Source organism: Buceros rhinoceros, unplaced genomic scaffold, assembly GCF_000710305.1.
Source record: "Buceros rhinoceros silvestris isolate BGI_N320 unplaced genomic scaffold, ASM71030v1 scaffold19136, whole genome shotgun sequence".
In the NCBI taxonomy this organism is placed as follows: domain Eukaryota; kingdom Metazoa; phylum Chordata; class Aves; order Bucerotiformes; family Bucerotidae; genus Buceros; species Buceros rhinoceros.
In genome coordinates this window covers 11748-25444 of record NW_010416003.1, presented here as the reverse complement: position 1 = coordinate 25444, position 13697 = coordinate 11748, and the positions used below count along the sequence as shown (strand labels likewise).

The following is a 13697-nucleotide window of genomic DNA, read 5'->3' as shown; positions in this document are numbered from 1 at the left end:
TAGTTAACAAAATCGAGAAGGGCAGTGCAGAGAGGGATGTAATCTACAATTTAGTGGTCACACATATGTTGTCTAAAACTGCCACTGAGGAATGTGGGACCATTGTCACAAGACTTATGAATTGTGAAGGAGAATTCCACTTGCCTATAGAAAGATAAGCAAAGGAAAACTTTAACTTAAAGATCAAGAACAATTTCCTCTGAGACCTGTTGACCACTGGTCAAAGGAGAATTGTGGTAGTTCTATAGTATTGATTATGTTAAGATGATATGAAACAAAGCTGCAGCAGGAAATACACTTTTAAATAACGCCATGTAAGCTGACATGGCAATAAGGGAGGAGGAGGAGTGCAGAGACTTTTTAGTGCTTATCTGTTTTTCTAAACTAAATTCAGTTTATAAAATTCAGTCCCAAATCCTTGAGATTTTTTCATGATAGCCTTTGGAATTAGCTGGGAAAGTGACAATAAGCACGTGTTGCTGTGCCTAAATTTGAAGTACTGCCTAAAAGCACTTGCTCATAATGGGAAAAGCAGAATGTTTCAGGGGAATTGCCTCACTTCTGAACTATGCTGGATACTGGAAAGTGTCTACCAGAAAGAAGTTTGTTGTTGCTATTAAACACCATGATATTTTGTGTTCTGATTTGCTGAAATATGGCAGAGGTAAACCCAATTCCCACTGCTGCTGCAGTGGAAGGGGTAGGGAGTCCCTGATGGCAGTAGCACGGAGGTGGCCTGGGAGGCAGACGTGCTTCAGGGCAGTTCCTGGTTAGTGCTCGCCTGCTTTTTTGTCCCTGTGCTCTTCTGGCTGACCTCTCTTGGAGGAGTACCTTGCCTTGAAATCAAAGCGCTGCAGGGCTGAAATGGCTAACTGGAGGGCAAGGCTGTACCGCAGCGGCCAGATGGCTGTGCTGCCTGTGCAGTGCACTGGTGCCAGGCTCAATAGGTGTCTTGGCACTGCCTTTCGTCCTCGTTCCTGAGAGTGGAAAAGTGACCTGCCTGTGTGATCACTGGTTTTGTGCAGCAACACTTAAAAAACATTTCCCTTCTGCGGCTCTCAGAAAACTTCTCAGCTCCCCAAACCAAACCATTTCCCCTTCTGGCCATTGCCCGACTTGTATAGTTTACAGATTATCTCCTGTGCTATGCACATACAGGTTCTTCGACTGGCATGTTTAAGTAAGGGCACGACTTTTCCATAAGGGCGGTGAATATCCTGTTGTGTTCGACCCAAAGAGAAAGCTCCTGAAGAGCCGTGTTCCGTGCAGACCTAGTGGAATTATCTTTGTGTTGGGACGGGCTGACCTTGTACCTGTATATTTGAACTTCTTTTGGCTTCTTTTTGTCTGTAAACTACTAAGAGAAATGTAGCTGAATCACTTGACTAAAATGTTGCTTATCTCAGAAGAAACATGGTGAAAGATTGAAAGTCACTGCAGAGTTCAGTAGGGCTTGTTTGCAGTGTGATGGGAAAAACCAGTGTAACACTGGTTGACAGCCCCAGTAGGTTTTCTCGGAGGAGAGGAAGTTTTTATGTCCAAACGTGTCTTGGATCTTTGAGCAGCTTTTCTAGCATGTGTGATTTGTGCAACTGATTTCCCAAATGACTTTAAGAAATGGTAATTTCTTAGCCATTTTCCTGCATTGAGGCTCCAGTGTTGTAAATACCGATTCTGCAAACTACCGTTATGTAAGTACACCTGAGCTTCGCTGGGGCACTGCTGAGTAAAACTGTAGTAAGGCGTTTGAGGGAGCTGTGCTTAAATACCCACAGGCTGCTGTTCACTCAGATAATGGCAAGAAAAATGCTGTCGTCTTTGGGATTGTGGATTCAAGTTTAGTCTGAGCTCCTCTGGTTTCATGGCTCTTCCCCTTTTTCCTCACCCTCTTTTTTCCCCCCCTCTAGTACACGAGAGGCACCGTGACAGCCTTCTCTCCTTTTGATGCCAGAGCGGATGCAGAAGCTCTTCGCAAGGCCATGAAGGGAATGGGTAAGAATGATGCCCTTATGAGAAGGAAAGGGCTCTCACTCCTTTGAAAAGGTCCTTTCTGAACTCACTGTTTCACTCTTAGCAGGCGAGGGTAGGGCGTGCCTCTGCATGCCGTGGAATGACAAGCTGGGACTGCACCAGTCTGGGCGTGTCCTAGTTTGGACTGTGCTGCTCTCAAGGATGTTGTTGTTTAGATTAGCGTAAGGGAAAAAAGAAGGAGGTTTGCACATTCCCCACTAAAAACGGAGACTCCCCAGGCTTCTCTGCATGCCGAGTTTTACTGCAGAGTAAAGGAGACTGTGAATTTGCAACTCTCTGCCCCAAAACTCCCCCATGAGAACAAATTCTAATTTGCTTCTTTCTTGGAAGCTTTGAGGTTACGGGACAGGGCTTTGCTGGGAGTCAGCAGATTGTTTATTCTGAGGTAACCCCCTTGGAGCGCTCAAAGGCAGGGCCCCTCTGCAGCATGCAGACAGCTGGTGCCTGAGGTGCTGCGAGCAGTGTCTGGAGAACACACGTGTAGGTCCTCCAGTCACATTTCTGTAACAGCAGAACATCAAAGGGGGCACCTCAGCTTGGGGTATGGGGACAGTTGTTATTTAAATGCTTTTGCTGTTTGTCAGTAGACTGTTGTTCTCAAAGCTTCTTTCATTGCTGTTTGAGTTTGTGCTACTGCCATTTGTTTTTTAGAGTGTCTCTGTAACTCTTGTCCATTCCAACTTCAGGGACTGATGAAGAAACTATTCTGAAGATCCTTACCAGCAGAAACAACGCTCAACGTCAAGAAATTGCATCTGCCTTTAAAACCTTATTTGGCAGGGTAAGAAGAAGAACGTTACCTCTGTAAATGAGCTGAATGTGGCCTATGATCATTACTTAGAACTGTGAGGCACATTCATCATGCTTCCTGTGAAAGGTTCCTTTGAAGAACATCTGGTTTTGCTCCTGTCTCCCCCACCCTCCTTAATTGCTCACCAGGTTAGAGTGTTCCTTCCAGGTTAGCACGAGGAAGTTACTACCTTTTTCTGTGTTTCAGTCCAGCGTGTCTTAGATGAGTTTTTGTGCAAAGCTCCTACGGTTGCCAGTTAATTGTCCTTCTAGCACTGACCTCATTCTCGCTGCGAAAGGAATTGCCAAATATGTTGATACAAGGTCCGCAGTGTAACGTGATGGAAGAAAAAGAATTTTCTAGAACTAGAAAATGTGACAGAATAAAGCAGCTTAATACCGTAGGGAGATCAAAACCAGCAAATGTTTTGGTAGATACAGCCACAAGTGAGTCCATAGCAAAGTCAGCTGGTTTCTTCCTTCCAGCGTTGTTGGATCTTCTAATATTCTGGCTGGGTGACCTTTGTTTCAAATAGCAACTGCAGTGAACAACCAGGCTTTAAAGAATTTCTATACTGAAAAATAAAAAAATCAGTCGCAGTATGCATGAGGTTTCCCAAATGCCCATGTGTCCTTTTCTTCTGCCTTATTTGGCTGCATTTCTTTAGTTCAGGCGCCAGTTAAAACCAAAAGACCCCCATCCCTTGCACTTTCTGATGTGTCTCCAGAGTCTTCTAGCTCACGGACACACGGGCACCTGTTTGACACGGGCAGTCCTTGTGCGTTACAGCACTGTTTCTTCCGCATTAGGATCTTGTAGATGACCTGAAATCGGAACTTACCGGCAAATTTGAAACGCTGATGGTATCTTTGATGAGACCCTCCTATATTTTTGATGCTCACGCGCTGAAGCATGCCATCAAGGTAAGAGGAGTGAGGGAAGTCATACATTGTTTGTTCCTCTTTTGTTGTGTTTTAGGAATGAACTTTGTTTGGAAAGGGGAGTGCTAACAGAAGTAGCCTTGTTTGTTTGTTTTAAAATCAGGAATGTTATGCTAACACCTGCTATGATTGCTAATGCCATGGCTTTGCCTGGTTTCTTACTCGTCCTAATAACTCACTAAATGTAGTTTAGAAGTCTAGTCTGTGTAATGTCTCTTGTGAAATTATTTTCATGAGAAAATATGTCATAAGAGAACACTGTCGCAGTAGATGCAGATTAAAATCTACAGGACACAAGACTTGTTCTTTCTGATCTAAGTACAATGAGTAGACGTGCGTGTTGCTTTTAAATTCTTTTTGCTGCCCAAGTGCAGTGGACAGTAGATTTTTCTACTGTGAGCAGTTGGGTTTTTACAGCTGGACAGCTGTATGCACAGGCTGCAAATCAGTTCAAGGCATTTCATTAAAACATTATGTCCTCTGTCTCCTGTTAACTATTATTTAAGCTGGAGAGTGCTTTGCCCCGATAGATACGACGCGACTCCAAAATTGATGGGCCAGCATGCTTGGCTAAGCTGGTGTCCGCCAAAACTACGAGCGGGTGTTATCCGTGAGGGTATTGTCCTATTGATTTTTCTTTCCTCTGCCGCACCTGTCTGATATCATCAGCCTCTGGAACGTCAGGAATTAGATGTCCCTGGATTATTCACAGAACCTATTGATTAAAGTGGAGGACACTGAACCTGACTAGTGTCAGGTAGTGCTTGCTTGGGTGACACTTACTCATAAACTCCCAAGAGCCTTGATGACTGCCTGGTTAATATGTAGGCTTTGGTCAACAGTGCAAGCCAGCGCTCGTGAACCCCTCGTGACCCAGCAAATAGTATCTCGGACAACAGAAACTTTAATCCTGTAAATGTCCTGTGATGTGGTGCAGGGGAGATGGCACCTGACAAAGAAACTGATGAAGGCCTTGTTGACTAAAAGGAAAAAGTGTGTTCCCAAGCAACTCGTGTTGGCTGAAAAGTCAAAGGCCGACAGGGAAACGACAGAACAGATGGGTGTAGGAGGGAAAACAGAGATAGGGAAACAAGAGTGGGTTTGTTCTCGTCACTTACAAAAACTGGTATTAAACACAAGATCGTGGGATTTCAGAAAATGCATCTGCACAGGAGGGGTTGCTGATAGGAGCTGCAGTTCAGCTGAGGTGGGTGACAGCAGTAACAAAGATGTGATAGCAGATACTTCAGAGCAAACTAACAACCCAGCTAAGAGCATTACGCCTGTGCTGAAGATTGTCCTCACAACTGTCGCTGCTGCTGTGTAGGTTAGAACTACTGTCACTGTGCCTGTCTCCCTCCTGGAGGAGGCGTGTGCTTGAAACTGTCTGTCTGTTGAAAACCGTTACGGTAACCGGGCAGATTGGTGTTGTGGCTGACTCTGTATGCAGTTAGTGTTCAGGTGTTCCTTACAGGAAGGGCTGTAAGTAGCCACTGAATCAAAAACCACACAGTGTTGTATTTCAGTCCTGCTTTTGCGAACAGGCTCCCTGGGGAGCCTAAAGAGCAATGGCTTATTCTTACAGGCAAAGCAGGCTTGGACTTGTGGAAACAAGCTCTTGGCTTTGTCGCTGTACAAGTGAGGAGGGCCTGGTGTGCCAGCTGTAATTAGAGTGCAGCAGCTTAAACTGTCTGCATTAGCGGTTAGGCTCATCCCGCAGCACTGAGCCTTTACTAAGTGTTGGGTTGGTTTTGAAAACAGTTGAGCTGGAACTGGAAGAAATTCTTTCCAAAACCCCCACAATACACCAGAACGAAGGAAATAATTTTTCTTTACTTGGTCCAAGCATGTAAACCTATGTTTGCTTTTGGTTAGCACAGGGTATTCTCTTTTGCTTCCGTTACTACATCAACTGATTTATACTTGCAGGGAGCAGGAACCAACGAGAAAGTGTTGACTGAAATTCTTGCCTCCAGAACACCCGCGGAAGTGCGGAATATTAAACAGGTTTATCTGCAAGGTAAAGTTCTGTATAAAATAAAATTCTAGGGTCTCCATTGGGTTCTCTTGATACAATTTTAGCTCATCTATCAAATAAGGTTTACCTGTGAACCGATAGATCTGTCATTTCTTTATTTATTTCACAGCTGTTTTCATCCAAATGATTGTTTTCATGAATCGTTTGATTAAAGGGGAATTTTTAGTAACTGGAAACTGGAAAACTGGTATCGCATAAAACCCCAGAACTGATTTTTTTGCCTTTTGCTCAGTGTTCTGTTCAAATGCATTTGTGCTAAAGCAGGTGCAGCCTCGTGGTTGTCCACAGGAGTATGTGCTATTACCCTGTGACTGTGGGACTGGCTTTTTTAAGGCAGTGTTTAACTCAACACGTCTTTTAACCTCTATGCAGATTCCTGCCACTCAAGAGATTTCAGGACAAAGTGAAACTTATAGTCTCCAAGGACAAAATTGATTAGTACGAGACTTTTCTGGGCTCACAGTTGTTGTACGGCCATATTTTAGCATAACTCCAGATCTGTTTGCTCTGCAGTTCCTTAAAGAACTGAATCTGTGCATGTCACCTTGTATTTCAAAATATTTTGAGTGATCTGCTCTTGATACTAGGTGCAAGGCGCTGTCTTTTCACCTCTTTTACAACAGTGTTACGTTATAAGTGAAAGTAGAATATGTCCTAGTTGTTAAAGCTGATAAATGATAAATTTCTGATAAATGATTCTACAATCTGTGAGTCAGACTGACTGTTTGCTGTTCACGGCTTTCTCCTCAAAATAGTGAGAAAGTCTGTTAGGTCACAAATGAGCGTTTCCCTTTTGCAGAGTACGAGGCCAACTTGGAGGATAAGATCACAGGAGAAACGTCAGGCCATTTCCAGAGACTGCTGGTGGTCCTGCTGCAGGTCAGTTCTTTTTGCTTGCAGGCTTGTGTGGACGATTCTTCACATCTGTTTTCCTGCCTGATGTACACTTGTCACGTTCTGCTTTACTAAGCTGGGCGTCTAGGCGGACCTGGTGATAGGCAGGATTGGTTCTGAAGTGGAATCGCTTCCCCTGACTTGCAGGGTCAGTCGTGGGTGCTCTTGTGGGTCATTCCCACATCGCTGAATTGAAAAACCTCTGTGACACTCGTGGGTATAGGGGAATGCTGCGACATGGGGTTCTGAAGGCAATAGGGGAAGAGAATGCTTATTTCATACAGACACATGCAAGCCGAAGGGAGAAGTAAGGTGGTTTTGGAGAAGACACGTTAAGGGTTGACTTCTTGCAGTTACTCTTACAGGCTCAACATAACAGATAAGTTGTTTTTTGATTCAACTTTTGTTTGTCCAGTTTAATAACCTTAAAAAATTCTCTTCAGGCGAACAGAGATCCTGATGGCAGTGTCAATGAGAGTCTCGTTGAGCAGGATGCTCAGGTGGGTGAAGGCCTTGTGTTTTGGGGTATTTCTACAAGTTACCTTGCAAAGAGAGTAGGCAGCTGGAATTCAGATGCCAGAGAGATTGTTAAGGTTCTCTCTGTGTGTTTTGTAGTACATTTTCCTGTGCTTTTATATGCTTCTGGACAAAAGAAGTGTCAACACCTGAAACACTGGGATCAAGAGTTTTTGGCACTTTCACGTTCAGTGGCAAGTTCGTCTTCTTTTGCTTTTTACTGCATGAGGCGCCTGAATGGAGCAGTCATTAGATCGTTGGGAGAGAGAGTTTCAATTGCTGAGGCCTTGTGATGCTGAGAGACCCACTGCTGAAAACGAGGGGGGTGAATGGTTGAGCCATGAACTAGACTGTCAGTCTCGCCTTTAGCTGGGCTTACATGACTGAGGGAACCCATGAACCGCAGGCCTTGGTAGGTAGACAGATCCCTTTTGGCCTCTTCAGTCCAGGTTAAACGAGCATCTGCATTCAGGAGGCACTGGTGTTTGAACACGGAAAAAGTTCCGGCTTTCTAAACCGGCTCTGTGGTTTGTTATGTACTTTTGGCTTAGTCTGGGACCCAAACAGAGAAGTGTTCTGTTACATTTCTCTTCATTTCTCTTTACAATCAACATCTAATGTGTTTCTCTCAGCTAATACGGTATCCTGGGAAGGATTTGATACATCAAAGGACCACCTTTTTGCTCAGTGGTGATTTTTACTTTCTTCTTTTTTTTTTTTTGTCTATGATTACTAAACTTGAATTCAAAGCAGCTGGGCAGTGGGCTTCCATCCTATGAGATAGTGTGAATATCCAGGGAACTTGCCAGACTGCTGAGAATGCCTGAAGGAGATTTTGAAAGAGATTTTGTGACTATCGCTTTTTTAAAGTTATCCAAATGGCATACGTTTCGGGTGTTGCGCAGTGGCAAGGCAGGCAAAAACTTAAAGCTTTCATAGAACGCTGTCCACAACTTCTAGTGTCTCTAAAGAAACATATTCCTGGCGATCCTGAACGCTGGGCTGGGGCATCGGATGCGCTACTGAATGGAGAGCGCTAGTACTCAGCTGAAGAGCTTAGAGCGTATTATTTAACTAAATATCCTGGCAATTCCTTAATAGCTTTTTTTTTTTACCTCACCCTTTTGTACTCTGTACCATTAGTATTGAAAAGAGCACGCAGCAGTAGCAAATGTGTTTTGAGTAGGACTGTGGGACAAACATAAAGAGGACATTCCTAACATCCCTCTCGGGTTCGGCTGACAGCATTGCGGCGCAGCAGATTTGTTTGTGGGAATTTTTCTGAGAAATATTTGATTGCCTGAACAGAGGTGGTAACCTGTTTGCCTGCTGTTTTGATCTCTTGAATTTACAACAGGTTTTGTTTAGAGCTGGGGAGCTGAAGTGGGGAACAGATGAAGAAAAGTTCATCACCATCTTGGGAACCCGAAGTGTTTCCCACTTAAGGAGGGGTAGGTAGTGTGGCTCATGTGCTTGAAAGCTGCCTGAAGTCTCAATATCACCCAGCTGGTGATAGGAATGGTAGAAAAGTTGTTTGTCAGGCCCAGAAATCTTTAATCGTCTCTTCCCTCTGCTTAATACACTTTTGTTTCCTGTATTTCATTTCCCCCCCAGCAGTGATAATTTTCTGCTTGAAGGAGGGGTGCAGTAGATCTGAGGAGCAGCTGGGGTGTTTCTTTCTAGATGGGTGGGTCGTTTTGGTTTTTTTTTCTTTTTGAAAGAGGTCATGGCAATAGAAGCAGTACTCAGAGTCTGAGTCATCATAATCGGATGGAGATCCAGCCTGGCTCTGCCTCCATCCATTTGTAGGCATTGATGAGATTCCCTCCGAGTCTTCCCTTCTCCAGGCTCAGCAGTCCCATCTCTCTCAGCCTTTCCTCACAGGAGAGATGCTCCATCCCCATAATCATCTTAGCACTTCTTCACTGGACTCTTCCCACAGCTCCAAATCTCTCGCCTGCTGGGGAGCCCAGAACTGGATCTGTTGCTCAGTGACCTCACCAGTGCAGAGTAGATGGGAAAGGATCCCCTCCCTCGACCTGCTGGAAGCATTTTCCTAAAGCAGTCCAGGGCCTTTGCCACAGGGGCACGTGGCTGCCTGGTGCTTGACCTGGTGCCCACCAGGACCTCCGGCTCCTTTTCTGCACAGCTGATTTCCAGCTGGTTGACCCCCAGCATGTCCTGGTGCACAGGGTTGTTCCTCCCCAGGTACAGGGATGTGTTGTGTAGCAGCAGTCTGGGAGGAAATAGGTATTGAAAACAGGGCAGAGGGAAGGAGGAGTGGAGGGTGATGCAGTGCAGGTGGCACTAGCCCGTGCAGAGCAGGGTGCTGGGAGGAAGGTGGCTGTACACAACGGTGACTAAGCACACTCTCTCTTTTGCAGTGTTTGACAAATACATGACTATTTCCGGCTTTCAGATTGAAGAGACCATTGACCGTGAAACCTCTGGTGATTTGGAGAAGCTGCTTTTGGCAGTTGGTAATTAAGCCTTGACAGATCTACAGTTGGCCTTCTTCATTTACTCCCAGACCTCCTTAAATGGCAGTTGTTGTAGGAAACGGCATAAAAACATGGTTCCTTTTTAAAGTTAATCACCTGGGATCTATTTCGGTATCTAGAGAAGAGGCCTTTATTCTTTCTTTAATAAATGGGGAGGGTGTTGGGGAAGTGGGCCAGGGCTAAGTGAGACAAAACTCTGCTTTAGGTTGCGTTCCTGGCATCTCATTAGGGACAGTGCCATAGTGGATTTTTAACTGGGAGTAAAATTTTACTAGCAAAGTCTCTTCTCTGTGAGAAACACATGGTACATTCCAACTCTTGGAACCCAAAGAGCTGCAGCAGAGGAGCAGACTAGCTGACAGCTGTGTACTTAATAGTCCACACTGGAGAGAATGATACAGTCACACTCACCGTGTCTTGACAGTGAAAGATTGTCCAGTACCAAATAACAAGCAGTAATTTAATCCTTTGCCTTTTTCCAGTGAAATGTGTCCGAAGCGTGCCTGCCTATTTTGCTGAGACTCTGTATTATTCCATGAAGGTATGTACGTGTTTTCCAAATGCATCTTGCCATCTCCCCTTTTGCTGCTGCTTCATTTCTTCTTTCACCGTCAGTGCTAGCAGGATACTGTATCACTAAGCACCTGCAAAAGGTTTGCGGAACGTGGATCTGGGAGAGGATATAAGTTATTCAGAGCTTTTCTTTGAGTTCATTGTTGGTCAGAGTGTAAATCGTTTGCAGGAAACGTCAATCTCAACAGCTGGTTTTGAACTTGGTCTTGTTAATTGGAAAATGTCTGGCTAGATCCACTGGTCACCTTCAGCTGAATAAAGACTACGGTGTCTTTAGGTGCTGGACACACTGAGGAGGTAAAGATGACCAAAAACTAAATTGTAGGTCATGCAGGTTTAGTGCTCTTTGTTTTGGAGAGGAGTATTTAGAGGCTGAAGGCATTAGCTCTGAAACGGGTTTTGATGACTATCCATCCCGTTTTGAGAAGGAAAAGGAACTCATCAGAGAAAAAGGAAAGAGGCTCTAACAGCTACAAAAGATTCTGCAGGGGAATCCCGTTGGGGACACAGCTGCATTTCTGTGGGCTTCACCCTCTCTTGGATGGGAAGTGATAAGCGGGGAAAATTGTATTTTTAATTCCCGGTGGTTGATATGAATTAAACTCGAGGCAGGTAGTCCATTGTTTTCAGGCAAGTCATCAGCTTCCCTTGAAGAATTCCTCCCTTCCCCTTGCTGGAAAGCGCTGAGGTACATTTGTCACCAGATGGCTGTGTCGATGAAGTGTCAGCGTGAGCATTAGTGAAAAGAGACGACATGATGGCTTAATTGTTAAAAGCTGCTTTACTGCTTTTCTACTGTCAAACACTCAGAAAACACCGGACTCATGGCATAACTTTTGAGCAACTTTAGGGCATTTTTAGATGTAATCCAAGAATATTACACCCAGTCGAAGAAGTGAGTGACCCCGGATGTTAGGCTGAAGATCGTGGGGCTCTGCCAAGTCCTTCCCCGAGGTGCATTAGCAGGTCAGCATGTGAAAATGTGTCTGCTTCAGCTTGCGTGGAGTAGTCTGACTTGTCTGAGCAGGAGGAGTCAGGGTGTTCATCTGGCACAGCCTTGCCCGCGCTGGAATCGAATGTGTTTAAAGCAGTAAAGGTGAACAAAAGCGTGGAGCATGTTTGTGTGATTGGAGAAGGTCTTTGAAGTTTGCCTTCATAGTAAACAGCTGGGTAATTTGTGGAATGAGTTGCTCTGCCTGTGTCTTGCTGTACAGCGTTGCACGCATTGTGTTAGTCATTGTTAGGATCGGTGTTCCCAGCACCGACTGCAATTCCACAGTCTCAGACCACATCAAATGGTCGGGTTGCGTGTGTTTCTGAATGTGGCCATTGGCTACAGCGCTGTGTGATCTTGGGACAGGACGATTTTAAATTCACATGGGTGTTTGCAGTTGCAGCCTGTGAGTATCTGGCATGATCTGTCCTCTTCCTAACACTCTCCCCACTGCAGTGTGAATGTCGTGATACCGTCCTAAATATTCCCTGCTTTGGAGTGGAAATGTAATGCAGGAGGGTTTTGAGACACCACCAGTTGCTGCACTTGATGCTTTCCCGTTGCACCATCCTTGGTTGTATTTGTTGTTTAGTTACAGCGTGGGTCCAGAACAAACAAATGTTCTAATGTTGTCTAAACTTCTCTCTGCAGGGGGCTGGCACTGATGACGATACCCTGATCAGAGTCATGGTTTCGAGAAGTGAAATCGATCTGCTGGATATCAGACAAGAGTTCCGGAAGAATTTTGCAAAATCATTGCATCAGATGATTCAGGTAGAATTCCTGTTCTATTGTCAGGGCAGACGGGGGTGACGGAGGTGTCATTATTTCCGCTGTTTGTTTGTGTGGGAGGGGGCGGCTGTGAGCAGACTGACAGCAAAGCGCGCTCTGGGGGCAGTGGTGGCTCGGCCACAGTTTTGTGAAGCGCCACACAACTGCATTTAGTGGGGGACACTTTCTATGCAAAGACAAAGGTTCCCTGCCTGGGAGAGCAGATGTGGTTTTCTGAAATTGCCATTACTCATAAGCCATTTTTAGCTGCTGCTTCATTTCCTGTTTCTTGTCTGGGTTCCCTCTGATTTTGAGTGCTTCAGAGTGGGTGCTGGCTCCAGGGAAATAACAGTGGGGTTGGGAGTCTCAGTTATTGGGAGGTTGAAGTTTAAATCTTGGAGCGTGCTTTTGGAACCTTTTGCACCATTTCCAAGTGGAAAACATTTCGCTGTGGAGTCAGTCTGAATCATCGTCTCCTTTGAAAGAGCCAGCAAGAAATGCAGAGGCAGCTGCTGTTGCAGGGTTGAAGCCAAACCATTTTTTTCCTTAGGAATTTTTTTGGGATATTTTGTGTTTAAATGCTGCTTTTTACCATTTTCTGTTCTCATTCCTCTCTTAATTAGGCTGGGTGGAGCTGTTTTTGACACCCAGACAGGCTCATACGGCTCTCCTGGGGAGGGAGTAGCAGAGCTCCCCGTTAAGTACAGGAAGCAATGGCAGGAGCACTTTGCACGTTTTTGTGGCTTCTGATGCTGCTTTGGGCTTCTCCTCTGTTTGGCCTTTCTCATTTGCAGACAAACACATTCTCATATGCAATAGGAACCTCAGTTCTAGGAAAGCTTCTGGAGTTTTTTGTGTTTCTGAAGGCCTGTCCGTGCAAATACAGCTTTAACGTACGAGACTGAGAATTTCCTTGCATCGTTCCCAAGCGGAGTCATCCAAGTGGATTTCCTGTGGGTGGGACAAACGTCTAATTTGTTGGGGTCCTCCTTGGCTGCTGCTTTTCCTTACATTTCTGTGGTTGTGACTCACGGTGACTGGTCTGTTCCATTAACAGAAAGATACATCTGGGGACTACAGGAAGGCTCTCCTGCTCCTCTGCGGTGGAGACGATGACTAACGTGGCAGTGATATGAAGGATTTATTGTAGTCCAGCTTTGCAGCCCTCGAGTTAGCATGTCCAGCTAAGTTTTTGTATCTTAATGCTTTGTGGCTGTTTGAATTTCTACTAGTTTTGCACTTACTATAAATGAGCGCATTGTTATCCCAGGGAGAGCTGATCCCTCCTCTTCCCAACATCCTACCTTCCAGGAATTTCAAGTGCCTTCTGTGAGTATGCAAGAGTTGTCTTCGTGGGAGATGGGTACTGAGCACAGAACCCAGTTCTTTTTGCTGAAACAGGAACAAAATAATCATGTATTTCACTAATAATTGAAATATTATCTTGCTTTCCTGTTATTCCTTACATTTCCACCGAATGTTATGCTAGCTCTAACATCGCAGATGACGAGAAGATCCCCCGTGTATGGAATATTTGAATGAGTTTGCTGAACACAGTGCAGGCAATCATTGGAAATCTCAAGGACCAATAAAGTTTTTCCCTCTCAGCACAGTTGTGTGTGGTTTCTAATGGAGAAAGACCTATTTT

General features: G+C 45.0%; 1 protein-coding gene across 1 annotated transcript; it reads left to right on the top strand.

Moving 5' to 3' along the window:
- Nucleotides 1-655: 655 nt before the first annotated feature.
- On the top strand, nucleotides 656-13394 carry ANXA5 (annexin A5). Its single transcript, XM_010137647.1, has 12 exons — nucleotides 656-664; nucleotides 1908-1992; nucleotides 2718-2812; nucleotides 3631-3744; nucleotides 5692-5782; nucleotides 6600-6679; nucleotides 7138-7194; nucleotides 8568-8661; nucleotides 9595-9690; nucleotides 10194-10252; nucleotides 11930-12052; nucleotides 13107-13394. The coding sequence occupies exons 1-12, from the start codon at nucleotides 656-658 to the stop codon at nucleotides 13167-13169; spliced, it is 966 nt and encodes a 321-aa protein (XP_010135949.1). The 3' UTR covers nucleotides 13170-13394.
- The last annotated feature ends 303 nt before the right edge of the window (nucleotides 13395-13697 follow it).

What these genes read in the sequence shown, in the direction of transcription:
- ANXA5 (XM_010137647.1), top strand. An exon ending in GAAGCTGCTTTTGGCAGTTG is followed by an intron (nt 9,691 to 10,193) that starts GTAATTAAGCCT and finishes GCCTTTTTCCAG; the next exon opens with TGAAATGTGTCCGAAGCGTG. An exon ending in CTCTGTATTATTCCATGAAG is followed by an intron (nt 10,253 to 11,929) that starts GTATGTACGTGT and finishes TTCTCTCTGCAG; the next exon opens with GGGGCTGGCACTGATGACGA.